Source organism: Lactuca sativa, chromosome 6 (assembly GCF_002870075.4).
Source record: "Lactuca sativa cultivar Salinas chromosome 6, Lsat_Salinas_v11, whole genome shotgun sequence".
NCBI classification, from domain to species: domain Eukaryota; kingdom Viridiplantae; phylum Streptophyta; class Magnoliopsida; order Asterales; family Asteraceae; genus Lactuca; species Lactuca sativa.
The window spans coordinates 64523358-64546720 of record NC_056628.2 but is presented as its reverse complement, the minus strand read 5'-3'; the positions used below and the strand labels follow the sequence as shown (position 1 = coordinate 64546720).

Sequence of the window (23363 nt, the reverse complement as noted above, 5' to 3'; positions counted from 1 at the left end):
GAGTGGCGTGTGTATGCATACGTAAGAAACAGAGCATTAGGAGTATTGGTATGTTTTCATATGAGTTAATGATAACATATTTTTTAAATTCATATTAACAGTTTTAGGTTGAAAACAACAAACATCATATTTCTTCTGAGATTACATTGTTTTCATATGAGTTAATGATAACATATTTTTCTACCTTCATGTTTCGAACTTATTTTTTTGTGTTTTGAATCATTTTATAAGCACTCTAGAAGAGGTGCAAATAATTATTTCCAACGAACTTAAAACAAGGTATAAATTAAAAATATTTTTTCAAAGGAACATTTAAAATAGAACAACTGTGACATATTTTATTTAGGCCCGATTTGAAAATACCATTATAGTTTTGATATCACAATGGAAAATCATATAAAAATTAATACATGTTAGAAAAAACAAGGTCGGTGCTTAATAGCTGCTAGGTGTCCAATAAAACATCAAAACAATAAAGAGAAAATGACTTATTAAGGTAACTAACTATTTCAATTGTTCATATATAGGTAATGTTCTTTTTTTTGTACACATTAAGGTAACTAACTTGTTGTGTTTGTTCACATTTAGGTAATATGACCGGCTATCACCTGTTTTTGCTTATGTGGCATCCACCTGGCATTTGACTTGAATTCATTGCACCTACGTGGCATGGTGCATATATGGGAAAATGACTTATTAAGGTAACTAACTATTTCAGTTGTCCATATATAGGTAATGTTCTTTTTTTTTGTACACATTAAGGTAACTAACTTGTTCTGTTTGTTCATATTTAGGTAATATGATCGGCTATCACCTGTTTTTGCTTATGTGGCATCCACCTGGCATTTGACTTGAATACGTTGCATCTACGTGGCATCCACCTGGCATATGACTTGTTTTGTTTCTTCTTCCTCATCTTATTCTTCAAAACGACAAGATAAATTTCAAGCTGATCATCTATGTGATTGTGGCTTACCATCTCATGTGAAGATTTCAAGAACTTTGACAACCCAGGAAGAAAATTTAGAGTTTGTCAAAACTCGATGGTAAATCAATATTGTTGAATATGTTGCAGGAGTTCTTGAAATCTTCACACAAGATGGTAAACCGCAATCACATGGATGATCAGCTTGAAATTCATCTTATCATTTTGAAGAATAAGATGAGGAAGAAGAAGCCATCGTCGATCGATCTAGGGTTTAGAATTAGGGGTGGAATCGTATGACACAGTTATAGTGTAATCGAATGAAGACAATATATGCACCATGCCACGTAGGTACAACGTATTCAAGTCATATGCCAGGTGGATGCCACATAAGCAAAAACAGTTGATAGCCGGTCATATTACCTAAATATGAACAAACAGAACAAGTTAGTTACCTTAATGTGTACAAAAAAAAAGAACATTACCTATATATGGACAACTGAAATAGTTAGTTACCTTAATAAGTCATTTTTCCATATATGCACCATGCCACGTAGGTGCAACGAATTCAAGTCAAATGTCAGGTGGATGCCACATAAGCAAAAACAGGTGATAGCCGGTCATATTACCTAAATGTGAACAAACACAACAAGTTAGTTACCTTAATGTGTACAAAAAAAAGAACATTACCTATATATGGACAATTGAAATAGTTAGTTACCTTAATAAGTCATTTTCCCAACAATAAATAAACATGAATAAGCTATAGTCAAAGGCCAACGACGATAAATATCAAAACTCAATTAATAATAAAAAAAGTAAGCTATAGTCAAAGGCCAACAACAATAAATAGGGGTTTCTTCAAAAAAAAAAAAAAAAAAACCCTTAAATTTAAAAAAAACTCTTCATGTCCCATCTTTCATATCAATTCTTTAATGATTATGTTTTTTAGATTTTTATTGTTTAATATATATATATATATATATATATATATATATATATATATATATATATATATATATATATATTGATTTATTAACATACATGTTTTCTTTTTCTTTTCTTTATTTAAAATGAACAAACAATAATGTTATTATTTAAAATGTAACAGAAATAATATTATTTCTGTTACATTTTATTTAAATAGTTTTTATCTTTTTTTCGAATACAATGTTTTTTTGACGTTTTGTTAAGATATATTGTTATTTTTTGACGTTTATTTAAAATAATATTTATATTTGTGTTACATTTTAATTAAATAGTCTTTACCTTTTCAGATATAGTGTTTTTTTTTGACGTTTTGTTAAAATACATTGTTATTTTTTGATGTTTTTAATTTAATATTTAATGTTGTTATTTCATATAACTTTTTACATTTTGTTTGTTTGAGTAAAATTTACATTATTTAATTATACTCCGTCTATAGGTTAATCTGTAAATGGTTATACCGTTATACGGTAAATTTAGATCTTATACAAAATTCGGTAAAAACCGATTCACATTAAATCCACTATTTTTTTAAAAAATCTGAATTGCTCTACTCTTTTTTCTTAAATTAACCCACTCTTTACATATAAGTTTCCCATTTTGTGTTAACAAAAAAGCAATCTAATATATTCGATCTCCTTGAACTTGAAATCTCATAGTACTAGTGGGTTAGAAATTCATAAAAATATATAAGATATATATTATTTCCAAACATATAAATGATTTTTGCAAGGGTTTTTGACACTGTAGCACATCAATGTTTGATCAATTTGCACATTTAGTCACTTAAGTTTTTTTTGTGCTCAATTGATCCTTAATGTTAGTAACTACCGGCTAATTACCCCCTTATGCACCCGGTAAACGGAACAACCGGTGATATTGCTTACGTGGAATAAGTTTACATAATATAATTCATTTATTTATCCATGTAGGATTTTGAGGTCAAAATAAACACATTTATTTAGCTAGAACACTCCTCCTTCGTTCTTTCTTTTTCTCATCTTACAGTGAATACGAAGCACTAAACCTAGGGTTCGAAGTCGTTTTCTCCGATCGAAGTCAGTGAGCAGTCAACCAACCCACAATGTCTATCTCGACGCCAAATCCTGATGGACTCTACCCTATAGTGGAGCTGAACTTCAAAGGTGTTTTTCTTAGAAATCCTTTCTCGTATAACCATGGTATCAATTTCACTTTCAATGATCACGATTTTTCTGGAATGACATACGGTGAATGTATCACATTTCTCGAACAGTTCATGCAAGAAAGTATAAAGAAGTTATACTACTGTGAACCAGGTAAGCCCTTAATATCTGGGATAACTGCTATCGCTAATGATGAAGACTATGGTGGTTTCATTTTTCATGCATATGGGACAGATGGTTAAATTTGTATGTATGTGGACCATGATGCTCAAGGAATAGAAGATTGGTTTGGTTCTGAAATAGAAGAGGAGGATGAAGATGATTCTTGCATTGATGGTGGTGAGAATGAGGACGAAATTGATAGCCTAACAGATGTGGATGTGGACTTTAATGAGGACATAGTCACTATGAATAGGACAAAGGGTGATGAATTTCTAAATAGATTATGTGGCGAAGATGAAGAGGGAAATGATAACAACATAAATGATCATGATGGGCATGAAGAGGATGCCAATGTAACTCAACAACATTCCATTTTTAATGAGTTAGTTCCATGGAAAAATCAGATCCCAATACTTGGTATGAGGTTCAAAGATCCATCTTAATTAAAATCGATGTTATGTAACTATGCTGTTGCGAATGGGTACCAACTTTGCTTTGAGAAAAATGATAGGAAAAGATTGTTGGTTAAGTGTTGCAAGGGTGAGTGCTCATTTAGGTTGTGGGCATCTTGGATGAGTGATGAAGCAAGCTTCCAAATTAAGTCTTTAAATCCAGTCCACAAATGTGCAAGGAACTACAAGTTAGGGTCCATGGTCACTTATGCTTGGATAGGGAGTCATTATACAAGAGAGTTCTTACTTAGACAAAAGAAGAGTGTTAGAAAGCTAAGAACAGCTGTGTCACAGAAGTTTGGCATTCATGTTAGTGTTGGTCAATGCAGGAGAGCTAAGAAATATGCACTCCAACTAATAGATGGCACCCTAGTTGAACATTATGCAAAGTTATGGTCGTATGCAGAAGAGATTAGGAGATCAAATCCAGGTAGCACTGTGAAGCTTGATGTAAATCATATGCCAGATGGGAAGAACTACTTTAGTAAGTTCTATGTTTGCTTTGATGCATTGAAGAAGGGGTGGAAGGAGGGATGCAGGAAAATAATAGGTTTAGATGGTTGTTTCCTTAAAGGGATCTGTAAAGAGGAGTTATTATGTGCTTTTGGAAGGGATGCAAACAATGGGATTTATCCTATTGCATGGGCAGTAGTATGTGTGGAGAATAAGGGAAATTGGAGGTGGATTTTGGATTTACTCATTGATGACTTAGGACTTAATTTGGGCTATGGATACAATGTAATATCTAATCAACACAAGGTAATTTAGTTGTTTGTAATTAATTTTCCTATCTATTTGCATTCTTATTCACTATATTTAGAATTTGTTAACAGGGTTTGATTGAGGCTGTGAAAGAACTCCTTCCTTATGTAGAGCATAGGCAGTGTGCCAAGCATATTAGCCAAAACCTTAGGAAAAGGTATAGTGGTGCTCAATATGAAAGCATTTTATGGAAGGCATGTAAAGCAACAACAAAGGTAGATTTTAAGGTTGCCATGAAAGAGCTTGAAGTGCTAGACCTAAGTGCTCATCAGTATCTGATGGACAAAGACCCCAAAACATGGTCAAGGGCCTACTTCCAACCAGGAAGATGTTGTGATGCTGTGGAGAATGGAATGTCAGAAAGTTTTAATCCTGTGATTGTTGATGCTAGGAAGAAACCAATTATCACCATGCTAGAGGAGTTGAGGATGTATATGATGGAGAGGGTGTTGAAGAAGAAATGCAAGGGTCTAGGATGGGGCAACCAAATTTGTCCAACAATTAGAGAAATAGTGAATGACATTAAGAAGGGTCTAAGACATTACCAAGTCTTACCTAGTGGACTAAATCAGTTTGAAGTAAGAGGAACTACAGATGCTTATGAAGTGGATCTTGAAGAAAGAACTTGCTCATGCAGGCTATGGCAGCTTAATGGAATCAATTGTGTCCATTCTGTTGCAGCTATTAGTTTTATGAATAGGGATGTAGAGTCATATGTGGACAAAATGTTTAGTAACCTCACTTATATGAAGGCTTACAAGTTTAGGTTAGCACCTATGAATGGAAGTAATTTGTGGCCTGCAACTGATTACACCCCACCTTTACCTCCTGTTCGTAGAGCTATGCCTGGGAGACCTACAACTAAAAGGAAAAGGGATGCAACAGAAACCCCAAACCGATCAAGTAAAAAATCAAAGACAACTACCCAAACACAAAACAAAGGTAAGGAGCAGGTGAAGGTATCCAAGGCTGGTAAAAAACAAAAATGTAGTCTTTGTAAGATTGAAGGACACAACAAAAGAGCTTGTACTTTAACAAGGCCTCCTAAAACCAAAGCTAAAAGAAAAACAAAACAGGTACATAAGTATTTAAATGGTTAATCTTTACAATTTCTTTTTAAATTTCTAATAATGTTTCATATTGGTCAATCAGGGTGTAGCTGAAGCTCTCAATGAGGATGAAAGTAATCGATCTAATGCAGTCAATGATGGAGGAGCAGTAAATGATGGTGGAGAAGCAGTCAATGATGGAGGAGCAGTAAATGATGGTGCAGAAGCAGTCAATGAGGTGCATGTGCAACAAGACTATGATGAGGTGGAACTCACTCCTTTGGAGTTTGATGCATCAGCTAATGGAGAACCTAGTCAGGTTCATGTGCAAGAACAGGAGGCTAGAGAAACACCACTTGCAACCCTGTTGAAGAAAATCAGGAGGAAGAAATCTGAAAGGATTATCAAGTTGAAACTGGGCAAGAAAGTTGGTGGAAATGATGCACCTGGGGATTCAGAAGCTAAACCTGTTACTCTAGAATAACTTTAAGTGTTGGTTTATGTGATATGAACATGGTATGTAGTGTTAAATGATGTGTTTTGGTGTATTGTTGCTGTTTTTATGAAACTGCTATTAACTATGCTAGTTTGTATGAAACTATGTTGGTTTATGTGATGTGCATTTTGTGTTACTTAAGTTGATTGCTATTTTGAGCTTTTTGTTGTGTTAATTTGAAGTTGCATGCATGGCAAGGACTTGTCTGGTTAAACTACATGGGAAGGGAATATATTTTCATATATAGATAATTTAAAATTAAGATTGATTATGTCCTTATATACCACGTGTGGTTAGTGGTCCATATACCCTTACTTTTCCATATATACCCCTGCATAGAACTCTAAAGACAATCCACTTTTAAATGGACAAAGTGAGTTCCTTATGGCCGACAATGTGGTACCCACACTTTAATTTATAAAAGGAGCACATGCATATTATAAAATTCAGCAAGGTATATCTTAACTAGGATATTCCATATCATTCATTGAATCAACACAAAGTCATTACAATTGTTCCCATGTACTGCCATCCCATTACATCTACATTCCATTACATCTACATCCCATTACATCTAACATCCCATACACACACACACACACTGATCAAACAAGCATTCAACCAAAAACCTGACTATACATTACAACTAGGATCTAACCTTGACCATGTACCCATACACCCATACCCTTCCCAAAAAAGCTAATAACTTTTTAACATCTACCCATACACTTTCCAAAAAACTGGTTGGAATTATATACCATCAACCATAAACACCTATTTGATCACAATTCAAGTCCATTTCAACCACATGGCAATGACTACAATTACCATAACAAAGATCCCACACTTCAACATTCTGTTTTGCTTCGTCAACTCCATCAACTGTGTCTCAAACACTTGCTTATCTGCTTCCATAGCTTGCTGCAGCTTAACCAACTTCTTTTGAACCTTTGAAACTTCACTAAACTCTTCTTTCCTTTTCAGCTCAAACCTCATCTTGCGAAGCTGTTCTTTGTAGTAACCCTCCTCCATTTCTTTGTCTTTCCACATAAAGAACTTGCATTTCGGACCTTCAGCTGCCTGATTACAAGGGAAAACCAGAGTTAGGGTTAGGGTTGCAATTAATGAAAATGTGTACATCTCCAGCTCAAAATAACAAATAATGGTGTTAGTAAACAAAATGAATACTCACCAAAGAGTTTTTGTAGTTCCAAAACCTGCGAGCTACATTATCGTCGGTCCAGACAGTCCTTTCCACACTTATTGCGTCTTGACAATCGCAAGGTGGACAAGGATCATCATCACGAACGTTTCCGACACGTAGGAGCTTGATTGATCGACTGGAAGAGGCAGACATTGTTCTGGTTATATCGATTGAGTGTAAAGTTTCGGAAGGGAGGCACTGACCTAATTTGGGGTAACAATGTATCCTCGATGGTTCAATATAAGGTTCAATTAAGGAAGGTTTACACGTTACAGATGACATGGTCAAATGCTTGTCCACATAAGCGAATCCACGTCAGCGATGACCCTTAAACTGGTAGTATTTGCTCACATTCCTTTAATTAGCCGGTAGTTACTAACATTAAGGATCAATTGAGCACAAAAAAAAAACTTAAGTGACTAAATGTGCAAACTGACCAAACATTGATGTGCTACAGTGTCAAAACCCCTTTTTGCAACTATATGGATGTTTCTGTTTAGCAGACCTTTCTTGAAAATGTGGCCAAATTTTAATAAATATTCTTTAAAAAATATTGTTAACAAAGTATATTTATATTAAAAAAAACTCGACATCATCAATTAACTAACAATGCAACCGTCTTTTTGTTTTTGTGTTCACTAAGTAACGCAAAACTAAATTATAAAGTAATTAAGGTATCAAAAAAATAATAATATAAAACGATAAGTATAATGTAATTAAAAATTAATATTATTGCATTAAAATTGATTGATTAAACCTATTCGGAAAACCAAGTAATAAAATCCTCTAAAAAGGGTTTTTTTCTAGCACCACCCCAATAAATATAAAACTACAATAACCCGGCCTCTCTGGGTAAGCTTCTTTCAACATAAATATCTTATAATAATTGATTGAGACCCTGTTTGATACGCATATTTCCAGGTCCAAACAGATCTTTCTGGTTGAATGGACCGGAAAGACTGTTTAATTTGCACAAAAAAATGGGTCTTTTCCGGTAAGATATGTCTTTCACAGAAAGCCCCAAAATCATATCTTTCTGGCTGAATGGGCTGGAAAGACAATTATACACCAAACCCCGTCTATTTCTTTCTTTATTGGATAATTAATTTTTTAAATAACTTTTTTTTTAATTTATTTTTTTATTGAATTATTACTTTTTTTCATCATTCAGTACAGTCAATCAGACGTACAATCAAACAACATGGTTTCTTTCCTAGTCAGAAAACTTTCCCAGACAACACTTTCCCAAACAGAAACTATCAAACGTGACCTAAGCCATGATAAGCCACACATAAAAAGATGTTAGGTTAAAAATCCTAGTAAAAGAGATAGGGTTTGACTCCAAAATATATCATAACAACGTATATGATAATAACCAGGGTTCTAAATAACGTGTCATGGCGTCGAGACGTGTGTAGACGTCCCAAAAACGATGTAGGCAGCTGTGTAAAGTTTGACGCCTAAATAATGTGGTAAGACGTGAAAAGGCGTGATTTTTTGTGTAACCTTTTTTTTTTGGCTTCCTATGGAGTCGAGGTGCCGACATGCTTTGTGACTAGCCCAGAGTCATCGCGGGTGACCTCCGTGGCCACAAAGAGGTTTTTGTTTTCCTTGGGTTTGATCTAAGGATATAACATGTTTTTGTAATGTTCACCGACTTTTTAAAAGGTGACAATTTTGTAAACTTTTAATATGATGGTAAATCGGTGACTATATGTTAGATTAAATGTATATTAACACGTGAAAACATTAGATTTTTTTGTTAATATATGGCTTGTTTATATAATTTGATGATAGTATATATATATATATATATATATATATATATATATATATATATATATATATATATTAAAATCTTGCCGTCTTATCACATATTGAAAAACATCAACGCCTCGCCATGTCTTGCAAGGCTTAAGGCTTGACTATGCCGCCAAATTACGTTTTCTGTGATTTACAACCATGATAATAACTAAATAATGGAATCTAGAAATGTGACATCCCCATTTTCACGGCCAGAAAAGACCGATTTTATTTATGCTTTATGAAAATCAGAGTACCTCTTTTAATAAAAATGTTGCAGAATTGATTCCCAGAAAAACACGATGAATACGTTATCAAAGCATTTCCGAAGAAACGTATTTTATTCATTTTAAAACATTTGGGATGTCATCGTCAATACAGAAACATGAGCATAAACAGAACTTACATTCATTTACACTAGTGATCTATATCTCCTTAATCTCTCAGTGTAATGTCACTTCATATCGACACCTATGATATAAATAAACTGAGTGGGACAGGTTGGGAAACCTGGTAATAACATAGGGTTTTCAACCCACAATAATATAATTATTATGTTAAAACAATCAAACAATCAACCCAATTACCCATCCCCATTATCATCTTTAGTCTTAAGGATCTACCCTAAGAATCAGCTATTCCTCGTTCATTCATTCCTAAGGATCATCCTAAGGAATCGACACGAAGTCCATCGTTGTCACGATTTACACAACGGGCACAAAATCTGCTTAGTCGCCAAGGCTTAGGCACTAAGTCTGCATAGTCTCTAGGGTTTAGGCACTAAGTTTGCATAGTCGCCAGAGTTTAGGCATCAAGTCTGCATGATCACCAAGGTTTAGGTATCAAGTTTGCATGATCACCAAGGTTTAGGCATCAAGTTTGCATGATCACCAAGGTTTAGGCACCAAGTCTGCATGGACGCCAGGGTTTAGAGTACACCGGGTGAACACATCGTTCACAACACCTACAGGTTGCGAGCCTGCTGGTGTTCCACTAGACTATCTAGAATAGTCCGTGGTTGTCATCCATACTCTGCTAAATGACGGGGCCATCATTTGGAAAAGGCTTCTCACATCTTCCACCTCTCACCCTCACCTCGTGGTCTATAACACCTCTTAACTCATCATCCAACTCATATTCCGTCTATTACATCTACCCATGTTTTACCCCAACATTATCGTAGATATAAATATATATATATATATATATATACAGTTTAAATCATTTAAAACATGTATAAAATCGTTCATCTAGCATAGACAGCAAGTACTCAGATAATATGCACACATAGCACGTAATTTATATAAAATACTTCATATCTATGTGTAAGATGAAAATAACTATGCACTCACCTGAGAAGGTGGTGACTCGGTACTCGGGCAGCGCTTCGTTTACTTTAAAATAATTTCCTTCGACGAAACCTAGTATTATTACCACTAGATTTTAGTCTAATATTTACCGTGACTAATTATTAGTCTTATTATTATTATATAAGCGTTTAAACAATACTTTCCAACCGCTATGTACAGACAGGGGCCAAACATAAAACACCGGAGGGCAACACCATTTTGGCGTATAACACATTTGAAATCCAACAACCCTATGCGGCCCTTTAAACCAGATTCCCCGTACCGCGAGTAGTTAAAAAGATATTATAACGACACTTATATAAGTCATAATAATAGCTCAAATATTTATTATAAATTTATTATAACAATACTAATTTTAAATATAAACTATATTTCAAATATGGTAACCATAACTTACTTACAAAGGGATTTTAGCTAGGAGTCGGGCTCTGCAGGGGCAGAACTTCGTCGCTGAATCTTTCTAAGAAATATTTGTGCAGCGCTTCAGCGCTCACCTTATTATACTAAAAACTACAAAAAGAGAAGTCGAATCACGAGAGACCGAAATGCTCGGGGGATAAGGAGAGAAAGACTCTTGAATAAAGAGAATGGTGCAAGAAATATGAGAGCTAGAGGCTCTTATTTATACTAATTGAATTTTCAAAAACTACCCTCCATAATTACTTAATGACCTTATAGTTATATAAACAACTAAACACCCCTTTATATTATTATTTTAAATAGATTTAACGATATTTGTACTAGACTAATGCCGAAAGAACTCAACATTAGTCTTATAATGACCGCACCGTCGATACCTTTCTAATGATATATACATATGTATATATATGCGTACGTATATATGATTTATACTTTATTTTAATACGTAAATATGCTATTATAATTTGTAACTCGTTCATACGAATTCCGTTTTTGACGTTATTTATATTCACGCGTAGGTGGAGACGTACTCTAAAACTTTCGTTTAGACTCCGTCGGCTAATTTTGACTTTATTTTGAAAGTTATATTTTTAACAGGCCGGGACAGGATTGGTCCGTTAAAATCTCATAACTTCTTCATCCGATGTCCATTTTTGTCTGTCTTTTTATCGTTACGCTACTAATAACGAGATCTTCGATTCTCGTTTAGGTTGTGTCGGCTAAAAACCGCTCGATCTAATACTCGAACTTCGGGCTGTACACCGCTAAACCGAAACTTCGAAAAATCATAACTTCCTCATACGAAGTTAGATTTTGGCGTTCTTTTTATGGACGTTCCCAGGTTAACATATTCTACGACTTTCATTTAGATTACTAAGGCTAAAATTCGCTCTATCATAAATTCACTATTTACGTCTTCCCGGTGTTGTGTCGGTTCCGTCGCGAAACTTCGACGGGTCATAACATCTTCGTTATAACCCTTGAGACATATTCTAAAACTTGTTTAAGATTATTTATTCTAAATAATCCTTTGTCGAAAAGTCGTTTTCGACCCCTATTATCTCTAAATTGACTAGCCCGGATCTACGGGCTTTACAAGAAACCACACAACAACGCACACATATCTCCTTCACAAGTATAAATGGAAATAAAATAGAATATCCCAGTCATGGATAATAGACACAATTGCAAAAATGGTCCCTATGGTTGGTAAATTTATGTGCTTTTGGTCCAAAACGAAATGTTGGTGTACAACTGGTCCAAAATTGGATCTTTCTATCGTTTTTAGTCCCTATCTACTTAAAAAGACCATTATGACCTTAAAGTTTTTTTTTCCATTTTTTATTATCTATTTTTATTAAAAAAAACCCCACCACCACTTAAACCTAAAAGTGATTTCGGCAATTTGTTTTCAGCCTCCACATCGGGAAGTCACTATAGCCACCCACCGCCGAATGTTGCCACCTCCCATTTCGTAGTCGGCCACCATAATCACCAGAAAAAACGTGCTCGATGGGAGGTATTCGGTTCACCACCGCTAACACTTCTCTGGTACAAATCTGGTCTTCCACAACCTCCATTCTCGCTTTCAACCTTCAACATCGCTACCCATCGGAGTTCATCCAAATCGACATACAAATCTGGATCGAGAAGTTCTCTGTCTCTCTTTCCTGTATCTTATGTTGTTACCATTACCAGATCTGTGCATAAACAAAGTTAATGGAGATGAACGCCGGTGGTGCAGTGGGGTGACAACTATCATCAACTACCACCACCTGTATTGCTATAAAAAAAACCATCACCGCTGATCTGGCTCTCCATTCGAAAATTAAGTTCATCCAAACGTTGATTGACCCACTTACATTCCCTCCATACTTCTCCCTTCCTCCGATTTTTACATGTGATATGATTTCTATAACAATGTTTGATTTCTAGATATTGGAAAGGGAGAGTTATGTACTTGGAGACATTTCCACATTGCCAATTCATCCATGCATTCGTCAAATCAGGGGTACACAAACCTAGACACCATATACTTGAATAAATCATCATCTTTACATTAGGGTTCATCTTGGTGGTGATGCTACAGATGGATGGAATAAAATGTTCAAATAAGTGGTGGTTGTAGGGGGTTGTTCGGCTAGTGTGGTGTAGGTGGTTGTTGGTAGTGGTATAAGGGTGGTTTAAGGAGGTTCCTATAAATGTATTATATTGGGTGTTAAAGGAGAACGGTGGTGTTCCGATGAGGAGGAGGGCGGTCCGTCGGTGGCGGTGACCATGTGGTGGTGGTTCCAAATATTAAAAAGAAATTAGGAGGGGTGGGGTGGGTAATTGGTATTTTTTATTGGTTTTTAATTGAAATAATAATAAATTAATAGAAAGAAATTAAAAAAAAAAGAATTAATTAAGGGTATTTTTGTCATTTCAGGTAGGGTATGGACCAAAACCACACAAGACCAAAAATGATAGAAAGATCCAATTTTGGACCAGTGGTGCACCAACGTTTCGTTTTGGACCAAAAACACATAAATTTGCCAACCACAGGGACCATTTTTGCAATATTGTCTGGATAATAATATTGCACTACACATGAATGCACACCACCCTCCCCAATGAAACATCACACTTTTGCTGCCCATTATCCTAAACTATGTTAACACTAGGAAAATAATTGTAATTAATGGAGATATTACGTTATGCATACCATAATGAATCCTTAAATAATCAATATTGGAAATGTTAAGAAATAATGTTTAGGATTATTAATTATTTTGATAATATTTTTAATAATAATAATGTAACAGTCTAAAAATCTAAGGTGAAAATTTTATTTTTATTATAGTCAAAACACTATTGTAACTTTGTTCAAAACATTGAAAAATATTTCAAATAATACAATTATCATAGTCCAATCCCAAAGATCATATATTGCAGAAAACTTGGGTGTATTTGCTGCAATCGTCCTGAGCTCTTTCATTTGAAAACTGGAGTACCCGAAACAAAAACTGAAAACCGTAAGCACAAAGCTTAGTGAGTTCCCCAAATACCCCATACCATACATAACAAATGATTCACACATGTCGTACAAAATCTCAAGCCATACATATCATTCATATATCATAATCAATAAAGGTGCTATGTATCACACATAATCTTGCCATTATGCCACGAGCCGACTTGTGGTCTTCCTTGCCAGGCCGGTGGCCACAACCCTGGGTCTTACAAACAAGTGTCAGGAGCCACCTCCGGGTCTTCCATGCGATCATCACAAAGACAACTAGCATACAATCTACAATACTAAACGAAGTAACTGCCAGGCTTAGACCATGGTCTTGCATACAGTGTGCCAAGAGCCGCCTCCTGGTCTTTCATTCATAATGCCAAGGGCTAACCCCCGAGTCTTCCTACAAAACATAAACAAATGGGCCAACATTGGTGCCTTCGACCCATACAAATAGCGGGGAGACTCACCTCGAATGTTGAAGCTTACTGGAAGAAATCCCTAGCTATTGCCCCGACGACGCCTCCGAACTAACAAAACAAAATAACACCTAATTAGCAATTGGGTTCCATTCTAAGGCCGATCATCCATACTTGGTGTAAAATTGACCATTTTACCCCTAGCCCCAAAATGAACCAAAAATGAGGCCCAAATCCAATAACCACAAGACCCAACACCAATAGATCCATAGAGGCCCACTAATAGCCTAATTTTCCAAATTAGGCCCAATCCTATATGGGCCTTATCCTAAGCCCATATTTTCCTTGAATACACTTCAGATTACCACAAACACCCCTTGGGATAAACTAAGTCAAAGACAAAAGTCAAAAGTCAAAGTCAACGGCCCAAGTTGACCCAACTCGCCAAATTGCCCTTCAACTCATCGAGTTACCTTCATCAGATTGCAAAAATCGAGAAGAACCGATCCAACTCGCTGAGTTCACCCAAAAACTTGCCGAGTTCATCATGAACCAAACATCTTAACCCATTAAGCCGACTTAATCGAAACTAACAGCTTCCCCACTCAGATCTTAGTTGAAATAGCGTCTAGAAGGGTAAAGTTTCCAACTTTATTATGTATGGGGTAGTTTGGGGAACTCACTAAGCTTTGTGTTTACGGTTTTCAGTTTATGTTTCAGGTACTTCTGGTTCCAAGGGGAAGTGCTCGGGATGACTGCATCGCACACACCACATAGTTCCATTTTTGTGATTTACTCTGATTGATATGATGTTGATACACTTAGTCTCACTTGGATTGTATTGATGATGTTTTTGGAATATTGTTTTATTTAATTTAAAAATGAAAATTTTGGGTCATATATTTGGGACGTTTCAGTACTTTAACCCCCCACCAAATTGAAGTCATGCAATCCACCATCCAGTATGAATTTATTGAAGTCAAAATAGCTTCATAAACATAATTGAAGGTTGTGTCTTTCGTCTTTCCTTCTAATTGCGTTAAAGTCTCCAAAGATAATATAGGCGTCTGGTTTATTGTGAATGAGATTGAGCTGTTCTGACCAAACCTCCCTTGTCCGACACAACTTGTGCTCTATAAATGTTTGTAAAGATTGTATGACCATCGATGTCAATCTATTTACCAACAATGACCAAATAATCTCTAGATTTAACGACCTCCACTTTCTTGAATAATTGATTATTCCATATACAAAGTGTACCACCAGATCTTCCAAATTCATTAACACATTCAAAACTGTAGTCATTGGAATCCCAACAGTCCCCAATATTAGTGCTACCGTGATCATTCATCCAAGTTTCTTGGATACCTACAAAGTTGATTTTTAGTGAAGTTTTTAATCTTCTAACCCAGTTTACCTTCACATCTGATGGGTTTTATACAAACAATCCTATGTGTGCATGCAACCCTAATTGGATCTATGTTTTCACTATTAAACATACAACTTTATGAACACAAAAAGAAACCTAACATGCATCTATTATTTTAGAAATTCACAAACGAGAATAGAATACATACCTTTTGTTGCTAAATAGTAACAAAAACTAGTTCCTTGAATTTCCTTAGCTCTTGAGATTAAGTACCACAAGTATAATACATCTAATGGCTCACAAACACACTTGAGTGAGAGGATGAATATGAGAGAGAGGAGGGAGGGTAACTAGCTCCAAAATTCGGCTATACTAGGGTTTCTCCAAAGGGTGCCGAATTCTAGTGCCTTAGGGGTCTATTTATACTTGAGGCTAGGGATGAGATTTAGGACTTGAAAACCAGAACCGGAACCGGTTGAACCGGAATATGCTTAACCGGTTCGGGTTTTGGGTTTTAATAATAACCTTATCATGGTTCCGGGTATGGGTCTATTGGGTCCGGGTAAACCTGGTAAAAGAACCGAAACTGGGTAATTGGTCCGGAACCGGTTTATGCTAATAAAGACAAAGAATGTAGAGAGCTTTTTTTATTACGTTGATCTAGCCAATAGATACACACCAAGCCTTATTCTCAATTTTTTTCCTTAGCAATTGTGATCGACATCAGTCTCCTACGTCACCTTCTTTGACAAGCAAAATATGAAATATATTGCTATGTGTCCGTCTCTTGGAAAACAATTTCATAATTGATGAGAAATAAGTTTAAACAATAATGTTTTAAGGAAAACATTGTATTAGTGTCCAAAACAATTGCTAAATGGAAAGAAAACTAGCCCATGAATTGAGAAAAAAAACGTCCCGCCCTTCCATTACAGAGATCTTGTAACCGAATTCTTTTTTTTTCTTTTTGCCTTCATAAAATCGAGGAAAGTTGCCCAAAGAAAAAATTCCCATTTTCAATTTTTTTCCTTAGCAATTGTGATCGAAATCAATCTCCTACGTCACCTTCTTGGACAAGCAAAATATGAAATATATTGCTATGTGTCCGTCTCTTGGAAAACAATTTCATAATTGATGAGAAATAAGTTTAAACAATAATGTTTTAAGGAAAACATTGTATTAGTGTCCCAAACAATTGCTAAATGGAAAGAAAACTAGCCCATGAATTGAGAAAAAAAAATGTCCTGCCCTTCCATTACAGAGATCTTGTAACCGAATTATTTTTTTTTCTTTTTGCCTTCATAAAATCGAGGAAAGTTGCCCAAAGAAAAAATCCCCATTTATTTTTATTATTTTTTTGTTTATGTCGAGCATGAAGCAACACAATTTTCTTTAAAAAATTAATTACCGATTGTAGTCAGGAAAAATATATACAATTTGCATTCCTTTTGTTGTCCATACATTAAGTATTGCAGCCTAAAAAAATGTTGTGGCTGTTTAAATCGTTAGTTTGCAGCCAAAAAATGAAACTATTTTTTTTTCTTTTCCTAACATGTTATGCTCCATTTTATATGAGAAGCTAACCTGTATTTATTTTTCCATGATATATGAGAAACTAATATGTAAATTTTTGCATTTATATTTACGGGGTTACGAATCTAATACACGAAACCGGTTCCAATTAACAATTTTCAGTTCCAACTAACAATTTTCGGTTCCAACCGGTTCCATACCCACTTTTCCCGGTCTGATACCCGGAATCGAACCGGAACCGGTTCCGTTATACCGGTCCGGTTCTCGGGTCTTATTATTCGTCAATTCCGATTTCCGGGTTTTCCGGGTCCGGGTCCAATCGGGTCGGGTTTGGACCCACTTTCATCTCTACTCGAGGCCAACTAGGGTTTCAGGGTGGAAACCCTAATCCCTTAGCTTAGGGCCTAAGCATGTCCATGGACTCCTGATTCTTTAGCCTTGGACGAAAACTCCATTGGCCCAAAGCCTTAACTATCAAATAATTACAAAACAACCCCTGTATTTTTAATTAGTTCCTTTAATCCCAAAATTAATTCAAAATTAATTTATGATTAAATACTAATTAATTATATATTATTCATATAATATATTAACAAATCATATGTATACCCCAATTTATTATTCTTAACAATAAATTAGCTTCTCTCCTCGATAGTCATCCTATCTAGTCACCAGTGTGAAGGCACCCCAAAATGACCATGCTACAACCGGGTCAAGTACATACCAAATATAGTTATGGATTTAGACACTAATCCAACAAAATATTCTATGATTCCCCTAATATTCAAGTCCAAACGATTCATTGTTTACCAATGTCATCACCATAATCACCTAACACGTGAGCTAATATGTCATTGCCCATGTCAATTTCAAAACCTAATTATGTTCCAACGGTTAGTAACAAGAATTTAGTTGGTAGAAGAGGAACAATCATCAAAAGTACTCACATTGTGAGAGGCTCGCAGTTGAGATCGAGCTGCGAAGGAGGGGGTATCGACAATAGGTATCACCGAGATGGGAGGAGTAGATGGATTTGGATTTGAAGCAGCTTTCATGTAAGGTGAATTCCAGGCATCAACTCTATTAGACCTCCTATGCTTAACTCTTCCATCAATAATTACATTAAATTCATCATTTGTAGTGGGTATGATCCGATTAGAGTTTGGGTTGACATTACTTGGGAATGGTCCAAAACATGCAAGAGGGATGGACACATTAGTGGGCCAAATTATCTGTTTTGGGCCATGGTTACTATGGTTGGGCTTTATTAGGCCATGAGGCCCATTAATGATTTTGGACATGGACTTTAGGCCCATTAACAAAGGGAGATTTTTGAGCCATTGTGAAAGGAATTGGGACTTGGGTTTTTTAATTGGATAATATTCAACCCTAACCTTGGGTTAATGGTATTATTGTTCAGCACGGGTGGTCACAGACTGTTAGAAGAACATCTTTCAGATTTAGCAGACAAAGGTAAGTCTCCTCACCATACCAATGGGTCAAAGGCACCAAGCCTGGCCCATTTTGTGATATGTGGTACACTAGTTGGTTATATGCTATGTGGTATGTTAGTTGTATATATGGTATACTTGTATGGAAAACCATGGGGGAGCCCATGACACTTGGATGTCAGACCATGTGGAGAGCCCATGGCTTTCCAATTAAAGACCATGGGGAGAGCCCATGACACTTGGATGTAAGACCATGTGGGGAGCCCATGGATTTTCTATTAAAACCATGGGGGAGCCCATGACACTTAGGTGTAAGACCATGTGGGGAGCCATTGCATCCTGGAGTAAGACCCTAGGGGAGCCCACGACATCCCTATATGGTGTATGCATGTCTTATGTGGTTTATGTAGCGTTTATAGCTAATATGGTATATGTGATTATGTGGGCTATGTGGGGTATGCTCTGGGGAACTCACTAAGCATTAGCTTACAATTTGTTGGTTTGTTTTAGGTACTTATGAGCCTAAGGGCAATGGAAAGCCTTGATGGTGCGACACGCACTCTCCGACATTTGATTTGATGGGACACTCTGATATTTGAAATAAAATGTTGATGTTATGGATTTGAAAACAATTGTCATTGATATTTCACATTTTATGGGAATTTTTGGTTAATTAAAAATGAAATTTTTATTTGAAAATTTGGGTCGTTACACGTACTCGGTGTTTGACCAACTTACGGGGGGCTGACCATGTATGCCCAACGTACCTCTAGGTACAACCAGCGTATGTTGCCAAGTCCCAAAACTTCATTAAGAGCTTATTCCATTAAGCGTTTAAGTCCAAATCTCATATCCAAGCCCAAAATGATGTCCTAAGTCATAAAGTTTCCAACTTTATGACTTTTCATGGCTATTAAGTGCTTAATGTCCAAAACCCTATGTTTTTAACCCAATAAGACCAACTAACACATGCATAGGTTATATACAACACTAAAGATCATATTTTTATGGTTCATAATAGATCCATAATGGAGAAAGTTTCCAGCTTTATCCATTAGAACGGTCCCAACAAACACGATCTAGTCTTTAATTCTTAAAGGGACCCAAAAAGTGCATCTTTTCAACTTAATCCATTAAGTCCAAGTCTTTAACCTTCAGATATGAATCAAAATGATGTTTAGATGGATAAAATTTCCGACTTTATCCATAACAAGGTCACAAACTTTCAAGATCTACAATTTATGAACTTAAAGTGACCAAAATTTCATAACACCCAAAACTAGTTAGATCTAACAATATCATCATCAAGATTCAAACTTTATACCTCTAGAAGAAAGATCAAGGTGAAAAAAGTCTAGATCTGTAACACCCCAAAGTTTGGAAAGTCAAGAAAAGAAAGAAGACCTCAATTTTAAGGAGAGACTCGGCGAGTCCAAGGAGGGACTCGGCGAGTCCGAGCGGGATCCGGGTTGAGGTGTTAGCGAACGACTCGGCGAGTCGGCCAAGGAGACTCGACGAGTTGGGTCTGAACGAGGAAAACCCTAAATCCGGGACTTGGAGCCTATTTAAGCGTCTCATTCTCTTTCCTAGGGTTCCTTTAGTGCCTCTTTACCCCAGAACATCAACCCCCCCAGCCGCCATATCCGTTTTTGAGCTAGATCTTGCATTGAAGAGAGCACTATAAGCTTGGAGAAGGAAGAAAAGCCTTGGAAGTGCAAGAAGGGACTGTAGATCCGAGATTGAGAAGACATTTCAGATCAACTGGAGGTAATAAGCTGTTGATTGGACTCTCTTTGCATCTAGATTTATTCTTATGTGTGAGTTTTGGTCATTGTTGGTATGATATGTAACCAATTCGAGTTGGAGGTTCAGATCTGAGGTTGCTACCTCAGATCCATGTTGGTTTTGGTCTTGAATCCCATAAAGTGTCAGCCCTTGGTATGTTGAAGAAGCATGTTTGCCATAAACCCTAGTTTAGTGTGTTTTGAGCTTAGATCTCTCAATCTACACGTAAAGTTTGCCACTTTACGTGGGGAATAGGCCCTAGAAGTATGGATCTATGAGTTGGAAGTTCTGTTTGGCTCGAAAAGCCACTGCATGGATTGGAGACTGGATAGACTCGGCGAGTCCTTCGAGTGGACTCAGCGAGTAGCTTGAAGATGAGGAGGAACTCGACGAGTGGGATGAACAGCTCGTCGAGTCGGTTGAAGTTAGGCTTGGACTCGGCGAGTTGGATGAACAACTCGACGAGTTGGTTGAAGATTGTCTTGGACTCGGCGAGTCTGTTCTTGGACTCGGCGAGTCAGATCGCGAAACCCTAAACCCTTTGAGTTGAGACTCGAATCAGTGAGTCGGGTGGCGACTCAGCGGGTTGGACAGGACAGGACTTGGAACTAGTTGGACTCGGCGAGTCATGGACTGACTCGGCGAGTCGGGTCGCGAATAAGAAAGACCCTGAGCTTATGAACTCGGCGAGTCTTTAGGAAGACTCGGCGAGTAGGGTTGACCTGGAAGGTTGACTTTGACCATAGTTGACTTAGTTGACTGTCAGACTAAGTGTTATATGCATATTGATAGCTCGGAGAGCTGGAGGAGCAGCGGTTCAGGGGATTGTCGAGTAGCAGCCGGAGGTTTATCAGCAGGGCTCAGCAGTTCATGTGAGTTTCCCTTCAGTAGGAACGGGTCTACGGCCATAATGCCGGCCCGTTTAATTATCAGTAGTTCCGGACTTTGGTCTGATGCAGTAGCTAGAGTGCTTGATGTCTTTGTGATTCAAGCATATTTGTGTTATGTGTTCCGGACTTCGGTCCAATGCAGTATGCAGTATATGTGATTATAATAGTTGTTATGTTCTATGCTATGCCATGATCGATCAGTTCCGGACTTCGGTCCGATGCAGTCAGTTCCGGACTTCGGTCCGATGCAGTCAGTTCCGGACTTCAGTCTGATGCAGTCAGTTCCGGACTCTGGTCCGATGCAGGGGACAAGGTCCCAGTCAGTTCCGGACTTCGGTCCGATGCAGCTAGTTCCAGACTTCGGTCTGATGCAGTGGGCAAGGCCCAGTATGTGCTTCATATGTTATTGTGTGGTATGTGGTAGATTGGGGGAGCTCACTAAGCTTCGTGCTTACGGTTTTCAGTTTTGGTTTCAGGTACTTGGTTTTCAAAAGAGGAGCTCGGGAGCAGAGCACACACCATAGTCAGTTAGCCTGGGAATGTTTGACTCTGATAATGATGTTATGTTTTGAATTTAATACTCGAAAGTTATGTTTGACTTATGATATGTTTTTATAAATCTAGTTTTAGTAATGTTTTAAAAGAAATTTTTAGTCGTGATTTTTGGGTCGTTACAAGATCTACAGGCTTCAATGCAACCAACACTTATTCAATGAGTTCCTTCTTCTCCAAGGTGCACCAAGAACACTCCAAAGAACTTAAAAACACCTTCTTTTTTGCTCACAAGGCTCAATCTAGGGTTAGGGTTTCATGAAAGGGTGTTGGAGAGGTGGAATGGGTTTGGGGGAGCTTAAATAGTGCTCAAACCATGAAAATAGGGTTTGGGCACTGATCGCATACACCCTGCATACTCGATTTACGCCCAACGTACTGGGGATACCCTAGTACGCCCTGCGTACGCGGCTGACCCAAAAATCGCCTAACTTCAAACGGTCGTAACTTCTTCACTCCAACTCCGTTTTCAACGTTCTTTATATCCACAGAAAGGTATTGAAGAGCTCTACAATATCATCTAACTATCTTGGACTAAAAACTTCTTGAACAAAAATCCATATTTCATGCAAGAACTCGACCTATGACTTTTCCCTTTTTACCCTTCGGCCCAAAACACAATTCAAGGGTAAAAATCACTTAACTAACATTACCTCCTTCCACAAGGGCTAAACTTTTCCTCCTCAAGGCCCAAAGCCTTACACAATTGAATTCCATCCCACGACCTAGAAAGGGCAGGAAACAAGATGTTACATAGCTACACTGGCGATGCCTTCGTCTCTGGCGGTGCCAAATGCTCCGACGATGCCTCCTTCTCCTGCGAATTCTCTTTCTCCGGTGCCAAATCTCTTTCTCTCTCTCTCTCATTATCTTTCTCTTATGGTTTCCTTTCATTTATTCCATTTTCTGTTTTTTTTGAAGGTATCAACGATGGCTCCCTCTTCCAACAACATTGGGGTTGCTACCTCCTATGCAAAACAAAGTCGAATACTAAAAAAACACCATTTCCATGGATGAATTTAAGCGCCACCATCGATAACCTTGCTCGCCGGAACCAAGCTCGCTCTAGGCCATCACCGGAACTCGAAATCTTCCAAAACATCATCAATACAACTCTAAGCCATTGACTTGAACATGAAAAGAATAGAGTGGTTACAGCTTCTCCTCTCTCCCATATCAGTTGATAGATGGATGAGCAAAACACTCCCATACACACTTGCCTCCTCCATTTGTATCGTCAGAAAACAGGTCTGACATACCTCCTCTGATTATCACCTATCACCATCACCCTTACTCTCTCTTACATCGTAATCAAGAGTACACACTAACACACACTTCCATTTTAAGATTTGGGTTGGTTTCTTTATAAGAAAATCGATCAGTAGCAACAAACAAATTGGAGAATAACCTCCCTTATGTCATGTCACTATCAGAGGGGGACAAGATGTTCACTTTCACAGATGGGTAGAACTAGCCCATGAAGTTTGGTCACTTGAGCAATATTACCCCTCCACCTTAAGTTCCATTCAACATAAGTTTCCAAAATGCACCAATAGTCATTTCTACTTCATTCTTTTCTTAAACAAGG

The 23363-nt window shown here is 37.1% G+C and overlaps 1 protein-coding gene across 1 annotated transcript; it reads left to right on the top strand.

Moving 5' to 3' along the window:
- The first annotated feature begins 3791 nt into the window (after window positions 1-3791).
- LOC111897697 (uncharacterized) lies at window positions 3792-5966 on the top strand. Its single transcript, XM_023893645.3, has 3 exons — window positions 3792-4430; window positions 4505-5509; window positions 5586-5966. The coding sequence occupies exons 1-3, from the start codon at window positions 3792-3794 to the stop codon at window positions 5964-5966; spliced, it is 2025 nt and encodes a 674-aa protein (XP_023749413.3).
- The last annotated feature ends 17397 nt before the right edge of the window (window positions 5967-23363 follow it).